Here is a 17265-nt window from a genome sequence, read left to right on the forward strand (position 1 = left end):
GTAATTTAAATATATAAGTAATACTTTTATAAAGTTATTCATCTATTAAAAAAATGTAAATGAATTTTTATTAGGAATAATACTAAAAAAAATCTCTAAACTATTTAAGACAATTTAAATAAGTTCTTACTTTTTTTTTGTATTTAATCAAGTAATTATATTTTTTTTTGATCAAATAACCTCTGATGATTAATGATTTACTAATCATCATTAGTCAAAATACCACCTATCATTTTTATATATACGTGACAATGATGTGACATTAACATGGATGGTGAAAATATTATATGAGCATGTTATAATGTCACATTAGTATGATACATTATAATCAATTATGACTTGTGAGTATACCATATGACATTTTGACTAAATTAGTCATTAATCATAAAACCTTAATTAACTCAATAAAAGTATAATTATTTATTTGTAATTTGGTTTGAAAATAAAACTACAGAGACTTAATTGAACATAATAAAATAAAAAAATTTTATTTGAATTTTCGTTTAAAGGTTTTTTAAGTATTACATATTTTTATTATTATATTACGTTCAATCAAATTTTTATATATGTACCCGAATATTTAGCTTATTAGTTAATGCATAATATTCCTGCTTAGAGAGCAAAGTTCAAATCCCTCTTCCCCAAATTAAAAAAAAAAGTTTTTATAATTTTATTTTGTAACAAATAAGTTTTGTGACTATGATTGATTGACTATCAATGAAAAAAAAATATTACTTGTTATTTTACGTTAATATGAAAAGTGAAAATGTAATGTGGATATATCATTACATAATGTCATCATTCATTAAAATATGTCAATATGTTACATCACGTAAAAATATAAATATTATTTTGACTAACAATATTTATTCAATCATTAGTTATAAAAATTTATTTAGTCTAAAATAAAAATATAACAACTTGATTAAATATAATAAAAAAATAAAAAATTATTTAAAAATTTTTAAATAGTTCAAAATTTTTAAATATTATGTATTATATATAAGTCTTTTTACAAAACGAGAATAAGAAAACTACAAAATTACATAGTTTTTTAAAAAGTAAAATACTTCAATTTTTTTATGTTTTAATCGAAATTCTAAATAGATTTATTAGTTTTTGAAATAGGCATTACGTTTTAAAGAAATATCTTCCACTAAATAGATAGATTTAATTGTTAATTAATTGTTAGTATTTTTATTAATTTGATGACGTGATAATATTAAAATAATAATTTTATTTTTTATTAATTTTAAAATTTTTTTATTAATTTTAACAAATAGGTGCTTCCTGAGGAAGTGCTCCTAGTTGCTATTTTTTTTATTTTTTAAAATAAATTTTAAATTAAAAATAAAAAAATATTTTAATTTTTTCATAAATTTTATTAATTGTATTTACATTTTTGGAATGGAGAATATTTTTTAAAATTTAATAGACCTGTTTGAAATTTTAATTAAAATTTAAAAATTTAGAGTATTTTACCTTTTTTAAAATTATCATCAATTCTCAAATTTTATTAATTATTTTATTAAAAGAAAGAGATTTAAATTTTGAATTCGACGTTAGCCAAATGTTCATTATCTAATGAAAATTAAAAATATAATGGATTTAAATCAATCAAATTTCATTAATTCTTTATTAGGAAGTAATCAACATTAATCTTCAGAGAAAAGGAATTAATCAACATTGCATTTAAAATGTAATTGACGTGAAACTATAAAAAAAAAATCCTGCAATTGGATAAATTAACCAGGACCCACATATCCAGGTGGAAAAATAAACTAGGACAAGCCGTCAAACTAGCAAAGATCAAAATCCAATTAAGGAAACAAAAAACAAAAAAGCACAAAAAGATATTTCTTATTGAATATCCAGCGACGAAGAAGATAAAACATTGAGCTCATCTCTGTGTTCAAAACCCAGAAAAAATAAAAAAATTCGAACCTTTTTCTTTTTCATTTTTCAATTTTTTACAAGTAACTTGCTTGGAGGTTTTGGATTGGATGGGAACTCTCACGAGCTGTAGTTTTAGCGCGGTGAATTTCCGCTCCAGTTCCAGTTCAATCTTCCGCGAAAGAGTTCGCGTCGAAGTTTTCGAGTCGAGGAAAGTGAAGAGGAATTTGTGTCTTTTGTTTACAGGAATAATTTCCAAGGAAGTTTCACGGGAAAAGTTTTTCAAAATCAGATGTTTTAGCGGCGGTAATAATGATGACGGTGATTACACCAATAATGATGGAGACGTTAAGGAGAATAATTCTTCTTCATCTAAAGAATCCATCGTCACGACGGCGTCGCCGACAGGAGAAACAGCGCCGGAGGAGAGGAGCATCGGCAATGACCCGCCTCCGTCTGTTTCCTCAAGGGTACGGTGTTTTGCTTCTTTTTTATTGTTGCATTTATTAGTGATATTTTAATAGTTAAATTTTAAAGGCATAAATTTAGTTGCCATTTTGGGCGAAAATTAGTTAAAAAATAAGTGCAAAAAATTGTTTTAGGCAAAAGAAAGAAAAGGAGAGAAATGTTCATAGAAAAATTAAATTATCATGGCAAACCAAATGCCTGATTTTACTGTTATATAGAACAATTATGTTAGAATTGCTGCTGCGTCTGTGCCATCTATTCATTTTTAATTGATTCTTTTCAACAACTTTTAGGGAGCAAAAAACTAATTTTAAAAAGCAAGTAATATTTTGTAAGTAGCAACCAAGTGAAGCTTTCTTTAATATGAATGAATATATGTAGCTAAATTTTGTACATAACAATGGGATGAGTGAAGAGAGTGAATGTTTGTGAGAATAGTGCGTGTTTGTAAGATATGCAATGACATTTATGATTCTAATATATCAATGCTTTCCTTTTTTCAGCCACCAAATATAGCTCCTCTTGGATCAGCCTACAGTGATTTCCAAATTGATTCTTTTAAATTGATGGAGCTTCTTGGACCTGAGAAAGTTGACCCTTCTGATGTAAAGCTCATTAAGGACAAGCTTTTTGGCTATTCAACATTTTGGGTAACTAAAGAAGAGTCATTTGGAGACCTTGGTGAGGGCATCCTTTTTCTGGGAAATATAAGAGGAAAAAGAGAAGATGTGTTTACCAAACTCCAGACTCAATTGGCTGAGATTATGGGTGATAAATACAATCTTTACATGGTTGAGGAGCCTGATTCAGAAGCACCGGACCCACGTGGTGGGCCACGTGTTAGCTTTGGTTTATTGAGGAAAGAGGTTTCTGAACCTGGGCCAACTACCCTTTGGCAATATGTGATAGCTCTTTTGCTGTTCCTCCTGACTATAGGTTCCAGTGTGGAGTTAGGTATTGCATCTCAGGTATTTCATTTTCGTAGAAACACTTTGACATTGATGCATTGATCTATAGAATATAGAAGAAGTTATATTTTCTGCATTTTTCTGGATATACCATCTTTGTCAATCTGGATATCAGATATTGATAGTGTGCAATCTGCTTTACAGATAAACCGACTTCCTCCAGAGATTGTGAAATACTTTACAGATCCAAATGCTATTGAACCACCAGATATGGAACTACTATACCCATTTGTGGAGTCAGCATTGCCCCTAGCATATGGTGTTTTGGGGGTTCTTTTATTTCATGTATGCGTATCCATGCTTTTTGATGGTTTCCAGAGCCAGTTTCCCTTTCCAGTTTTAGATTTGCAATTTGTCAATTATTAATCAGTTTTGTGTCTGATATATTTTATAAAAATTGTATGCCTATATGTAACATCACCAAACTCGATCTATTTTAGTGTTTACAATGCACTTATGTTTGACTTTTCTATTTCATGAATTTTGTTGCCTGCAGGAAGTTGGGCACTTTCTGGCTGCTTTTCCAAAGAAAGTAAAACTAAGCATTCCTTTCTTCATTCCAAACATTACTCTTGGAAGTTTCGGAGCAATTACTCAGGTGAGTGTGACTTATTTCCTGTATGGCAACTCAAGGTAGAATGCTATGTCTGATTAACTTTAAATATTTTCTGTCTTAATGAGGTGCACTTGTTCAACCATCTGATGGTTCCCTTCTTGTATAAATAGGATATTCAAGCCACAAGACGCACAAACTTAATTTGTAGCTGTATGGGCTACATTGAGAATTGAGCAAGAAATTCATAATTCCAATGTCCCACTAACTTGAAGCCTTTGTTTCATGTGGTGTAAACTGTCCTTATATGATCAGTAGTGATAGATGTGTAGTTGTTATGGTTTCTTAAGTTAAGCATATTGTCTTGAGATTCATCTTTGGATGATTCAAAATATCTCTCTCAACAAACTTCATTCTTGTCACTGTCCCTCTTACCCCCTCTTCTCCTCCTTAGGGTCAAAATGACCTTGTCTTTGTTTTCTGAAATATAATATCTTATTTACATTTCAGGCACAGCATAGATATTATATTCTTGACTGTCAAATATTTTCCTTGACCCTTTCTTCAGTTATTTTCGGCTTTATCTCTCTATATCTGTTTTCTTGGCTTGACTTGATACAAGGAATGAGGAATATCCAACTGAAATATTTTATCTTTTCAAGTGCTATCTCTGAAGGTGTTCCTCAACTCTTACTTCTTGCAGTTCAAATCTATTCTTCCTGATCGGAGTACAAAAGTTGATATTTCCCTTGCGGGCCCATTTGCCGGTGCTGCACTGTCCTTTTCCATGTTTGCTGTTGGTCTGTTGCTTTCATCAAATCCTGATGCTGCTGGGGACTTGGTGCAGGTTCCTAGCATGCTGTTTCAGGGTTCGTTGCTTCTTGGGCTCATCAGTAGAGCAACTCTTGGTTATGCGTATGTCCTTTTGCTTCAACAGCTTTAAATGCATGAGCTTTGATGAAATCCAAGGAGCCAATGATGTTGTTTTCCACTATTCCTCTTGGATGAATCTAAAAGATGTAGCATGTGAGGTCATTGAGATCTTATTTTTGTGATGAAAATATTTAATGGACAAATTACGTTGTCAATGTGCAGGGCAATGCATGCTGCAACAGTATCGATTCATCCTCTTGTGATTGCAGGATGGTAGGGTTTAATTCCTGATTATCTTCTTACCTTAAATCTTAGTCTGGATTTCTCGATATGCTTACTATACAAGTTATCATTGCAGGTGTGGCTTAACCACAACAGCTTTTAATATGCTTCCTGTGGGATGTCTTGATGGTGGCAGGGCTGTGCAGGTACCCTATTCTCTCTATCTTAGAGCTGCAGAATTATTATTCTTTTTTCTCCCTTACTTTTGCATCATACTGATTAGAGAGAACGGAAGAATTAGCATCTTCAAGTCATTAGCCTTTTCTCTTCTGTGCATCCTCAAGCTTTGATGATATCTTGGGATAATCATACCATTACCAGGGTAGGTTGGTAGAGAGAATATAGATAATAGGGTCAAATCAGGGATAGGGATAGAGGAAATTTAGATTGAAGTATAAGAAACAGGGGAAACAAAATATATAATTTATGGGGCGGTAAGCCTCCTACCACTTCTATAAAGAAATTATCCTTTCATAGCCTAAAGGGAAAATGTATGTCAACAACTCTTCTTTTCTTTTAATGCTCTAATAGTTGAGTATTTCTATTATTTGTCATAAAGGCCAATTGCTAATACGCATATTGTTCTGACATGTATAGGTACTCTAATTAGACTGTTATTTACGCTCCAAGTGTTATAAACAAATTGAGATATGGCAACTTTAATTTGATCATGCATGAATTAGCTTTAATTATCTCATTCTATGTCCAAGATTTATGATAGTCACATTTTTTTCAGGGTGCTTTCGGAAAAGGTGCATTGGTTGGGTTTGGTCTGACAACTTACACACTGCTTGGATTAGGAGTGGTATGTGCCTACTAGTTAGAGTCATCCTGGACCGTGCATTATAAACCAATTACCTCTATCTTTTGTGTGATGCAGCTACTCTCTTCTATCTTATTTGCAGATTGGAGGACCTTTATCACTTCCTTGGGGGCTCTATGTGCTGATATGTCAGGTATGCCAATCAAAACTTAGTAAAAGAATTTAAAAAGTACAATCAAAAATCATCTTTCTGATCATTTTACTTTAATCACAATCGCTCAGAGGACTCCAGAAAAATCCTGCTTAAATGATGTAACTGAGGTCGGAACGTGGAGGAAAACGGCAGTTACAGTAGCTATTTTCCTTGTTGTATTGATGCTGCTTCCTATATGGGATGAGCTAGCTGAAGAGCTAGGTATAGGCCTTGTAAACACATTTTGATATATGTTACTATTATGTAGGATATTGAGAAAGAAATTATAGTAAAGCCAATTTTGATATAAAGCCATATGAAATTCAAATAATAGCCAAAGCAAGTCATGTTTTCAATTTGTATCTGTTCTTGTACATCATTCTCCTTATTGTTTTGCCTTTTCTTGGTTGCCTCGTTCATCATTTTCTCTTCATTGTTCATAATTTTTGGTTCCAGATTCATTGGAGTATTAAACCTTTAAATTGGTCTAACATCTCCTCAACAGGATTTCTTTCGTTCTCTTTCATGGTAATTGTCGTCTATTAGATATGAATGCTTGGCAATTGATTGGCATCGGCAGTGATTCGTTTGAAGGATCATTCATAATCATAAGCAACAATGCAAATTGAATAGCAAGTTTTGAAAGAAAAAGAAAATTGAGGCCGAAACAACAAATTCAATTGTAACCATTTTCTGCCATGGCGGACCCCTCGAGAACTAGCAATCATCCCCCTCACCATCACCAACTCGCCGGTCCCATCACTCTCCATCGCTCCCTCACGCTTCCAGATCCATTACAAGCCTTTCCATCCCATTTCACGACACAGTGGATCAGTAAGCTTTTGCCTACTTCATCTGCACCCCCTTTTTAAAAAAATCATTCCGGCTCCTTCTTTTCCTTATTTGAAGCGCCAAATATTTCCGGCTCGAAGTAAGTTTGGTCTTAGTTTAATTTGAACTTTAGAGCAATCACAATGTCCATTTTTCTTTGTAACGTTCATGCATACTGAGCAGCAAAAATAATTGATTTTAATAGTTTTAGATATTATTACAAAAATCATAATTATTATAAAATATGATTATTTTTAATAGTTTTAAGTATTATTACAAAAAATACAATTTTAGTAATCTCACATAGTTTTAAAATTTAAATAATAAGTATCCAAATGTTTTTCATTATTTTAAAGGACAAAATTTAAAAATTTATATTAGAAAACATGTAAGTGTATTAAATTTTTTAAAAATTTTAATCAATACTTTTTCTTATGTATCAAACATTATAATATATTATTTTTTCATCAATAATTTTGACGTCGAAACAACAAATCCAAATGTAATCATTTCTTTTAGCCCAAACTCATCCCATAATTAGCAGCTGGAACGTTCTAAACCGAAACAAACCAAACCAGATCACTCTCCGGTCTCCATGTTGCCTCCTCCGCCCAAAAAATCGCACCTAAACGAACTAGCCCCAAAAAGCCAAGGCTTGAACCACCCATTGTTTCAATGCGCAGTCCTGATCCTTCCATGGCTGAACCCTCAAGAACTGGCTACCATCTCCTTCACCTGCAAAACCCTTCACCAACTCGCCCTTTCCGTCACTCTCCACCGCTCCCTCGACGCTTCCAGATCCTTTGAAAACCTTCCTATCCCATTTCACAACACAGTCGATCAATACCCATATGCCTACTTCATCTACACCCCTTCTCAAATCATCCCCTCTCCTTCTTTTCCTTATTTACAGCGTCAATCTTGGGGACCCAACAACTTACTGAGTCAACTCGGTCCCAACTCGTCGCAAGGTCAGGCTCTTTCCGGGTCGAGCTCTTCGGATGCTGAAATGGGTTGTGCTTATTTTCAACGGAGTCGAGTGGCTGATGATTCGATGTGGGTGAGTGTGGTGGGCGAGTCGGCGTGCGTGTGTGAGAGGTGTTTAAAGGTGACTGAAGATAATGTGATTGGATGTCCGTGCATGGAGTTGGAGGGGGCCGAGTGGATGGGGATACTGAGTGAGTGTGGACCGAGTTGCCGATGCGGGTTGGAGTGTGGGAATCGGCCGAGTCAGAGAGGGATACGAGTTCAGTTGAAGATTGTGAGAGATGTAAGAAAAGGTTGGAGCTTATATGCTGCTCAATGGATTCAGCGGGGGCAATTCGTCTGTGAGTATGCAGGTACCTAATTTGAAAGTTTAGCCTTTTTTTTTTCCTTCAGTTACATATATTTTTACCCCAAAATAAATTTTTTAATATGAAAGGTTGTGATGATTTACTGTTTTAGTATCTTTCTCTCAGTTAAATTTAGTTGCTTTGTCAGAAGAGTGTCACTTGTATGTGTTTTTTTGGGTAAATTGATGATTCTTAAAAGATGGCTCTGTTTTTAAGAATAGAAGCATGAGTTTGGTCAGGGCTTAATGCCAGGGAAATCCTTGAACATTACAAGAAAACAATACGATGACTTGTAGAAAGCATAGAAATTTTGAAGTTTGAATATATGTATGCACATAATATAAAGACAGCACCATCACAAATTAATAATGCAGGCTACATGATATTATATTCTCCTCCAGCAATGCAGCTAGCTTTCTGTTTCTCCCCCTTTTTGCCCCACGCTATTTTGCTTCATGTCACCAATGTGTAACAACTTGCTATCTTTAGCAAAGTTGGGGTTGTTAATTCTTACTGATCAGGCTGATGGTTTGCCTTGTATCATACTATCATCCCCATTTCTGCTTCCTGGTTGTTGCCGTTTGCACCTTCTTGCTTTCTGGTTCTTACTGTCATACGACCTTAATCTTTCTATGCTCTGCTAAACAGAAAGCCATGTTAGTGTTATTGAATTAATATTGGTGCTGAATTTTTACATGATTCAGAAAGCTGTTGCAAACCTAACTGGAGACAACATGCTGAGGCTTTAATTGTAATTGTTTCTTCACCTCCTCTTCATCGTCTCTCTTTAGTTTTGTTCTTTGTGCACATCATTCAGTGTCCTCAAAGCATTTAGAAGAACAAGCTATCTAGAAAAATTTTCTGGGAGAAATATTTTGGATGGAAGTAATTGTGTCTGTTATTCCTCAGTTATGCACAGCTGGTACATGATTTGTATCTTTGGAGATCAGTCCTTAAATGCTGTTCTCTTTGCAATTTGGTTGGATAGGTGAGCTTTTAACAACCAAAGAAGCCAGGAGGAGGCAACAAATCTATGATGAACTTGCTTCAGGCGGCCACTTTTCTTCCGCTCTTCTAGTTGTGAGAGAACATCTTCCATCGGGGAAGGCATGCTTAAGGATTAATATAGATGCCACAAGAGTCGGAAATGTTGCTCGCTTCATTAACCATTCTTGTGATGGTGGTAATCTATCCACAGTACTTGTGAGAAGCTCAGGAGCTTTGTTGCCTCGTCTTTGTTTCTTGGCTTCAAAAGACATAAATGAAGATGAGGAGCTCACTTTTAGCTATGGGGAAATTAGAGTTAAGCCTAAGGGCTTGCAATGTTTCTGTGGAAGCTCTTGTTGTCTTGGAACTTTACCTTCAGAACATACTTGAAAGCACCCAAGCTGTCATTAACAGAAAGCATTGCTGCACAATTGACTGGTGATGTTCACAAAAGGTATATTGATTGTCTAAATGTATAGCTATGCCCAATTGATGGGCTAATCTTCTGCTGTGTCTTTCCAAGAGAACCATGCTAGAGCCTTTGCTTTTTGACAGTACAAGGAGAGCACCAGGACTTTTAACTTTTGAATGTTTAAGAATTCTTTACTCAAAACTCTAATCCCTCAGTGAACGCAAAATTGAAGTTCATCCTTTTGACAGCATAAATTACCTAGCTTGCTAATTGTACTTGAATAGCAACAACTTGTGATCTTTTTCTCTATCTGTTAACTGTTAACAATTTTGTAAAATTTCGTTTGTCTCAGAAAATCTACTCTGTCCTGCTCTCTTACTCTTCTTCTCTTTTCTCAAATACAGCTAGAGAATGTCTGTTCTAAGATGTCATTTGTTGTAGCTTGGTTGGCTTGGCATGGTACAAGTTCAGTGGGAAAAACTATTCTCAGTTCCATTTTTGTATTACTCAGACATAGGAGTCTTTCTTTTTGTTCTGTAACGAGTATTAGAAGAATTATTACTAAATCTAGTAATGAAAATGAAGCTGAAGAACGCAAATAAGATGTTGCAATTTCCTCTTATATAAATCGTTACTACAAGAAAGGACTAAAGGCTGAAACTTCACAGCTTGGAACTTCACTCATGGCATGACATCCTTGCAAGTTTGGTAGCAAGCTACAAATCCCACACGCCACGGGCAGCACAAATCTTGTGCCCTCCCATAAAGACAACCCTCCTCGACTCTTACAAATGAACTTCTCATTACTTTCTTTTACCATTTTTATATAATCCCCATATCTAACACCTTCATTAAACTACTAATTTAACCATGACCCAACTCCCAGCTCAAACAAAGCCACTCCCTTTGCACGTGCCCCTCACACCACCCAGCCTCTTCCCATTTCACTACCCCTCCACCAACCATAACGCCCCTGCTCTCTTTCTGTATTTAGTTTTTATATTATAAAGTGTTTTATATTTGAAAAAAGACGAAAGAAAAAGAAAGACAGAAAAGGAAGCTTACCACAGTTCTCTTGGCAACCCCATTCACGAGACAAACGTGCCCTCCTCAACATTTTTTCTCACATATAAGCAACCAAACTCACCACCTTTCTCATTTGCGCTCTCTTTTTAACCCCAACCCTAACACTAACATCCCTCAAATGGCCGAGCCACAATGCCATGGCATGTCTGAAACTCGTAGGAAGGGCACCAGCAAGCATGCGACCATGCTGGTCGAGGCTGATGAGCCGGTGGTGGCGGCACCTGCCCCAGTCCCAGCAGCACCATGTGGGGCATGCAAGTTCTTGAGGAGGAAGTGTATTAGTGGGTGCATATTTGCACCCCACTTTGGCTCAGACCAGGGTGCAGCCAGGTTTGCTGCCGTGCACAAGGTGTTCGGAGCTAGTAACGTGTCGAAGCTCTTGCTTCACATTCCGGTGAACCGGAGACACGATGCTGTGGTCACGATATCGTATGAAGCTCAGGCCAGGCTATCGGACCCGGTTTATGGTTGTGTCTCAACCATACTTTCTTTACAACAACAGGTTAATCTACACATGCATTACCATAGTAATTAGTTTCTTCCTCTTTGTTGGTTTTTTCAATGGAAGCCAATTAAATCTTTAGAATTTAAACAAAAATATCAAGGGAAAAAGACAGGAGAAGATGATTGTTTTCAGGAAAAAGTTTGCAAAATGATGTTGGCTAAGTTGTTTTCTTGCTATACCTACATCTTCTTTTGAGTTGCATACTGTTTGAAAAGGAACCAATGGACCCTGCGCCTTCACGTTTTTCTCATTCTATTAGCATTATGCTGGACCAAATTAAAGGTCATAATTATTAAACAAATGAAATTAATCTACTTTTTTTCTTTATTTGGGAAGAGAATTTCAGCGATAAAAAGTCATGCACTAATTGTTGAGTTAATTATTAAGACCTTGTAATTACTTACCTTACAAGAAAGTATAGTCACATATATTGAATTTAATGCTTACATATAGACTAGGCAATATGAATTTAATATTGAAACAAGACAAGAGTTGCTCTCTGCACAGTTTTTTGTCATAAAAGTGAAAATCATATTATGATCTTCCTTAAATTATAAGGAAAATTTTGTTATTCACAGCAAGATATTAAGTTATTTGTGCTTTAATTATCGTTAGCTAGGTTAATGTTTAAGTTTTCTTTACCAACTATAAGATCAACACCAAAAGATTGTTCCAATGATTTCTTAGTAAAAAAGTGCTAATCTGACCAAAAATTTGCTAAAATATTCTTTATGATTGCTAAAAGTAATTCATATATATATTCTATTTGCTTATAGTTGATAGAAAATCATTGTGATGCTTTTTGCAGGTAGCTTCTCTACAAGCTGAGCTAGCAATGGTGCAAAACCAACTGATTAACAGTCGATTTGCCATGGCAAATGCCCTCCAAAGCTCCCAGCAACAGCAGCAGCAACAGCAACAACATATTGGATTGCTGCAGCCAGCATACTCAAACAACTCCTCAGCTTCCAATAGCCTCATCCACATGAGCAACTTCACCTCCAGTTTTGACCTCGTGGCTGAAACTGCACCATCCTCTCAAAGCCTGGACCGTCTCGATCAGCTCTCCAGGCCATGCCATGACGACGAAGATGATGAAGAAGAGAGCCGGATTCCGGCCATTTTCCGCCAATGAACTTATTCACCGAAGATAAACTTTAGGATTTTTTTTGTCTTTCCTTTTTCATTTCCATTATAAAATTAATAAAACTTTTATATATATAGAGAATACATATGTGCCATGCCCATGCAGTGCTCCTCAGGACGTTATATGCAAAACCATTTCTATTCGTATATTATCATTCCCAAAAGCATAACATAAACATATATACCAAGGTTTATATGAGATATTAATATAGGTGAATGACAAATTAATGGAATAATCTTATATTTTTCCTACTTGCTTAGGTTAATGTAAGTAACAAAAAGGAAAGAAGATAATATGTATAATTAAGAAGAAAAACCAGAAAAAGAAGAAGTACAATTAGTCGGCAATGATGTGGCGAGACACTATTTGCCCGTTCCAAAACTCACCTAACCATGCAGTCACATCATCACTACCCCATGTTTTCATTTTTCTTTTCCCTAAAATCGTCTTCGTCCTTTTCCACGTACAAATACAAAGAAACCCGCACTCCCAAGCTGAAGAAGAGAGAGAGAGAGGGAGAGAGAGAGAGAGAGAGAGAGGAAAAAAGAAACGCAAGCTTGACCTCTCTTTTGTGAAACCCGGGAAATCCCAGAGACGATTCTTTCTTAGATTTCCCTCAGATCTCTTTTTCTCTGTAAAAGAAACCTGGGTTTTTGTTTTCTTTTTATTTTCTTTTGCTTTTTTCTGTTGGGTTGGTTTTAGAAAAGAAGGAAGCCTATGTCTACCCCAGCAAGGAAGAGGCTGATGAGAGACTTCAAGAGGCTCCAGCAGGATCCACCTGCTGGTATTAGTGGGGCTCCTCAAGATAATAATATCATGCTTTGGAACGCTGTTATTTTTGGGTATATCTCAATTTTCTTCATTTCTTTGTCTTTCATTTGCTTCTTTTTTTCCCTTTTTGATTTGGTTATGGTTTTTGATTTTTGATTTTTTTTTTGGGCAGGCCTGATGATACTCCTTGGGATGGAGGTAAAAATTCGTTCTTTTTTTTTTTGTCTTCTTTTTCTTGAACCTTATTAATTTTTAGTTTTGTTTGTTATGCAATTGATGGTTTCTTGTGGGCTTTTGTTGGAATTGTGTAATTTGAGCTGCATTAATTATGTAACTTTTGTTGGAATTGCATAACTTTTTGGGTTATGCAATTGATTATGTTGCTTTGGTCGTTTTACCTTGAAATTTGAGCTGTTTTGTGTTTTGCTACATGCATGCATAAACTAGCATACATAGATCCATAATTCAGACGCACATGATTTACTTGAGTTGGTGAAGATGGAGTGTAGTTGAATCTTTGTGGAATCTGTTTAATTGTCCATGAAGTATTTGTGGTTTATGGCTTTGGAGTTTATTTTAGATCCTCATGTGTTTTCTATTGATGTGGATGCTGATTAAAGTGAATTGATCATGGGTTTTGGCTATTATACCAATGGCATTTTCTCTGCTTTTCTTTGATGCTATCTGCCTTTGAATGTTTGTTTGGTCAGTTTAGTTCCAAGCATTAGCAAGTCACCTTCATTCCATTGCCTATTTGTTTAAATTTAGGGGTTTTCTTACCCTGTTACCTGAAATTGTTGCTGTAACTTGTGGAGTTGTTACGTTTAATAATTGGAACTTGAAACTATGACCTTTCAAATGGTAAAATTTGTGGGAAATTCATTTTGTTGCTATGACTTGGTGCTTTGAGTGGAAAGACTGGAAAGAGAGTTTTAGGGGCGTGGGTGGGTATGATGGGGTAGGGTTAGCAAGGTTAAGACTCAATAAAATTGTTGACGTTATGGTGTATAGAGATCTCATGTTTTCTAGTATCCTAGTTATCTTGTTTTCTATTGCCTGGTTATTCTTTCAGTTTACCTTCTTGGTGGTATTTTAGTTTTCATGTTTTTAGGATAATAAATTAGTTTGTATTTCTCATGTAACACGAGGAATTTCTTGAGATTTCTCAGGTACGTTCAAGTTGACTTTGCAGTTTACAGAGGATTATCCAAATAAACCTCCAACGGTCCGGTTCATCTCGAGAATGTTTCATCCAAATAGTATGTACAAGATGTTGTTCATTGATTTTATTTGTGGCCTTAGCTGCAAATTGTTTCTGTTTTGTTTCTTTTACCATCTAATGATCAGTCATGGTTTGATCAGTCTATGCAGACGGAAGTATTTGTCTGGATATTTTACAAAATCAGTGGAGTCCAATATATGATGTTGCAGCTATACTCACCTCTATCCAGGTGCAGCATTCTATGCCTTTTTACCTTTTTATTTACTTTCTGAAGAAATTTTGTTTCTCATCAATGGCTTCCTTGACTGTGATGTTTGCCCTTTGTTGAATTTCAAATTAAAACGTATGAGTTATCTATGTCTTTACGTGAGTGGGTCGTTCACCTTTGCTCATCTGATTTCTGCAAAAAAACCATTGATGCAATAAGCATACTTTTGATTGATATTCTGGTCGTCTCAATTAGATTTTTAATGCATATCAATTTGAGAAACCTTAATTGAAATTTGTTCGGTTATTAATATTTACTGCATAGTCATTTGACTGTTGCTGTGTGCCTGTGTTCAGTGTTTACGTTTTTTTTTTTTTTGAAGAAAAAAGATAAGAGAAAGGAAAGAAAGATGTGACATGTAAAATGTACAAGGAGATTCTTTGACAACCTAGGCACATGGCAAACATAAAGGTTTAGAAAAGCCAATGATTGGGCTCCCTGAAAATAATTGAACCATGGAAGCATGACATGTCAAACTTTAGTCCTTCGGAAAGGACTGGAGTGGTTGTGAGGGTAATGCAATATAAACTACGGATGCAGGAGGAGACATGTGTGCTAAACATATAATGCTGTATATGCAGGCTGTAGGGTTATGTACTGTGATTTAATGGTAGGCCAAAATTTGGAAATGGGCAGGGTGTCATATTCCTCTTACCTTTTATTTTTGTTTATTTCTCCTTTTTAGCTGCCCTACAGTATTTTGTCTCTGAAGAAAAGTCAAATGTGTAGTCATTATCAAATTTCTTGTCGTAGGTAAGAATGTCTTGGTGCTTTATACAAAGTGCTTATCCATGATGGACCAAACTTCAAGGATTGAGGTGTTCTCCCTGTATACATAAAAATGTCCTCTTTTTATCATGTGAGTGCAGGTGGTCAGATGTTAATAGTATAAGCTTGTGTGATCACTCATAGCGTTGTTTGACCTGGAGTATCAACAGACTCAATAAAACAAAAGAGTGACCTATGTGGTCCTAGTGGCATATGTGCATTTAGCCTTTAATATATTTCAAAGAATTTTCTATAATGCTAGTGGACTTGTATGTTCACTAACTTTTTCAAAAGATACTTGAGGGAATGGCATCAGGCACTATGGCCTGAGCTTTGTTCTGTCAACTCTCCTTCATTTTCTAACCAATGAAAGTAATGAGTCATAATGTCGGAAAGCGTGCTGCCCTGTTACGTATTTACCTAGAAGGGAAATATACAAGAGAGCACCAAAAACTGTTAACAAGGAGATAGAAACAAGTCCAATTCTTTTAAAATCTAAGGTATATCTGCAGAAGCCAGTTTTTTAGGAAGGAACTTGAATATCAGAAAAATAAGAAGGAAAGAATTTGTTCCGTATGGCGGGAGCCCATGCTGTTTTCAAATTCTTTGAGTAAAAATGGGAATAACATGCATATCCTTCCTTTGTGGCTCCTTTTTAGGCTTTATTGACTCTTTGCAGTTCATATTTCTCTTTTTCATCTTTTCCCTTGGTTGACGAATGACTTTTATATCCTTGGCATCTTATCCATTTACTTTTCAAAAGAACATGGGAAGATTTGCACCGATGACTATAAGCCGTGTAAAGTAGGCAAGCCTATGTCTTTCAACCCATGGTTCAGCATCCTTGTCAGTAGGCAGCCGGTATAAGGCTTTGCACATATTGGCTGAATTAGTTATGCCATGATATGTTTGATCAAGTTTAATCATTTTTACGGTGGATGAAGAGATCTAGGATGCTTGCTGATCCTCACGCAGCTTCATCCTGTGATCAGTCATTAAATTATTGCATTTGATTGGAATAACTTTGAAATTTGTGATTAAGTTGTGGTGTTGTGATCAACATTAAGCAAGCATTTGGAAAGTGGGCTCCAATCAAGACTCTGTTGTGTATAAATGGTTTCTTGTTAACTGTCATTATGCAGTTTGATCAACTTAGTTTGCTTAAAAGTCAAGAGAGGTTCTGAGCTAATGCAAATTAAAGGTGCTAACGACATTGTTGTGCTTTTGCCAGTCTCTACTTTGTGATCCAAACCCAAACTCTCCAGCAAACTCTGAAGCTGCTCGTATGTTTAGTGAGAATAAGCGGGAATACAACCGAAGAGTGCGTGAAATTGTGGAGCAGAGCTGGACCGCTGACTGAGTCCAGTAAAGCACCAGTAACCTGTGTCATTCTGTGAAAATAAAATATGCTGGTGGTGCTTGTGAAGTTGAAGACTGTTTTCCAAACCTTTTGTTAGGGATTGGAGTACAATAGTCTGTTTTCGTGTGCATTGTGCAAAGACGATTTCTTTGAATGATTTAATTTCTGCCTCTAAGACAGTTTTGCTTTTGCGGATTTCTGAATGTTGAATCCTATTCTTTACTCATCTTTCTTGTAATGTAGCTGTCAGTTTCTCTAGTCTGTATATGAGTATCTTTGTAGTACTAATGTCCCAGGCAAGAGAATCCTTGCTCTTAGAGACCAAATTGGAGGAGCTTTTCATTGTAATTGAGTTAGTAAGATAATTCAAACAATGTGAATGGCTGCTAGGAACTCCTGTTTTGCTTAAATCTAGTCAGATTTGCTGGTTGTTTTGCTTATCTTTGTGAATAACATGCACTTGTGTTTAGAGTTCATTAATGTTGGGTATAATGTGATTATAAACGTTTTGTTTTGCATTTCCTCGTACTGCCATTAATACTGTGGACCCCTTTCTGTAACGAATGAATGAGATGTAAGCT

The 17265-nt window shown here is 35.4% G+C and overlaps 4 protein-coding genes across 4 annotated transcripts; all 4 read left to right on the forward strand.

The window, feature by feature from the left end:
- Positions 1 to 1830: 1830 nt before the first annotated feature.
- Positions 1831 to 6349, forward strand: EGY1 (Peptidase M50 family protein). Its single transcript, XM_007029937.3, has 10 exons — positions 1831 to 2363; positions 2865 to 3329; positions 3474 to 3614; positions 3826 to 3927; positions 4586 to 4797; positions 4978 to 5028; positions 5114 to 5183; positions 5774 to 5842; positions 5943 to 5993; positions 6083 to 6349. Exons 1-10 carry the CDS (start codon positions 2004 to 2006, stop codon positions 6239 to 6241), a joined length of 1680 nt encoding a protein of 559 aa, XP_007029999.3. The 5' UTR covers positions 1831 to 2003; the 3' UTR covers positions 6242 to 6349.
- Positions 6350 to 7321: 972 nt separating this feature from the next.
- On the forward strand, positions 7322 to 9811 carry SDG20 (SET domain protein 20). Its single transcript, XM_007029941.3, has 2 exons — positions 7322 to 8164; positions 9147 to 9811. The coding sequence occupies exons 1-2, from the start codon at positions 7420 to 7422 to the stop codon at positions 9533 to 9535; spliced, it is 1134 nt and encodes a 377-aa protein (XP_007030003.3). The 5' UTR covers positions 7322 to 7419; the 3' UTR covers positions 9536 to 9811.
- Positions 9812 to 10761: 950 nt separating this feature from the next.
- Positions 10762 to 12302, forward strand: LBD20 (LOB domain-containing protein 20). Its single transcript, XM_007029943.3, is given in 3 exon segments — positions 10762 to 11145; positions 11957 to 12274; positions 12276 to 12302. Coding segments are annotated over 3 exon segments (729 nt in total).
- Positions 12303 to 12761: 459 nt separating this feature from the next.
- Positions 12762 to 17124, forward strand: LOC18599807 (ubiquitin-conjugating enzyme E2 2-like). Its single transcript, XM_007029944.3, has 5 exons — positions 12762 to 13137; positions 13239 to 13264; positions 14236 to 14325; positions 14429 to 14517; positions 16556 to 17124. The coding sequence occupies exons 1-5, from the start codon at positions 13013 to 13015 to the stop codon at positions 16682 to 16684; spliced, it is 459 nt and encodes a 152-aa protein (XP_007030006.1). The 5' UTR covers positions 12762 to 13012; the 3' UTR covers positions 16685 to 17124.
- Positions 17125 to 17265: the final 141 nt, after the last annotated feature.

The sequence above is a fragment of the Theobroma cacao genome, chromosome 5, assembly GCF_053813885.1.
Source record: "Theobroma cacao isolate CCN51 chromosome 5, ASM5381388v1, whole genome shotgun sequence".
Classification (NCBI taxonomy): domain Eukaryota; kingdom Viridiplantae; phylum Streptophyta; class Magnoliopsida; order Malvales; family Malvaceae; genus Theobroma; species Theobroma cacao.

Bases quoted from the DNA above. Each gene is read 5' to 3' on its own strand.
- EGY1 (XM_007029937.3), top strand. From the start codon at position 2,004: ATGGGAACTCTCACGAGCTGTAGTTTTAGCGCGGTGAATTTCCGCTCC. The intron at 3,615-3,825 runs GTATGCGTATCC...TGTTGCCTGCAG, and splicing joins TGGGGGTTCTTTTATTTCAT to GAAGTTGGGCACTTTCTGGC. The intron at 3,928-4,585 runs GTGAGTGTGACT...TACTTCTTGCAG, and splicing joins GTTTCGGAGCAATTACTCAG to TTCAAATCTATTCTTCCTGA.
- LOC18599807 (XM_007029944.3), top strand. From the start codon at position 13,013: ATGTCTACCCCAGCAAGGAAGAGGCTGATGAGAGACTTCAAGAGGCTC. The intron at 13,138-13,238 runs GTATATCTCAAT...TTTTTTGGGCAG, and splicing joins TGGAACGCTGTTATTTTTGG to GCCTGATGATACTCCTTGGG. The intron at 13,265-14,235 runs GTAAAAATTCGT...GAGATTTCTCAG, and splicing joins TGATACTCCTTGGGATGGAG to GTACGTTCAAGTTGACTTTG.
- SDG20 (XM_007029941.3), top strand. From the start codon at position 7,420: ATGTTGCCTCCTCCGCCCAAAAAATCGCACCTAAACGAACTAGCCCCA. The intron at 8,165-9,146 runs GTACCTAATTTG...TTGGTTGGATAG, and splicing joins ATTCGTCTGTGAGTATGCAG to GTGAGCTTTTAACAACCAAA.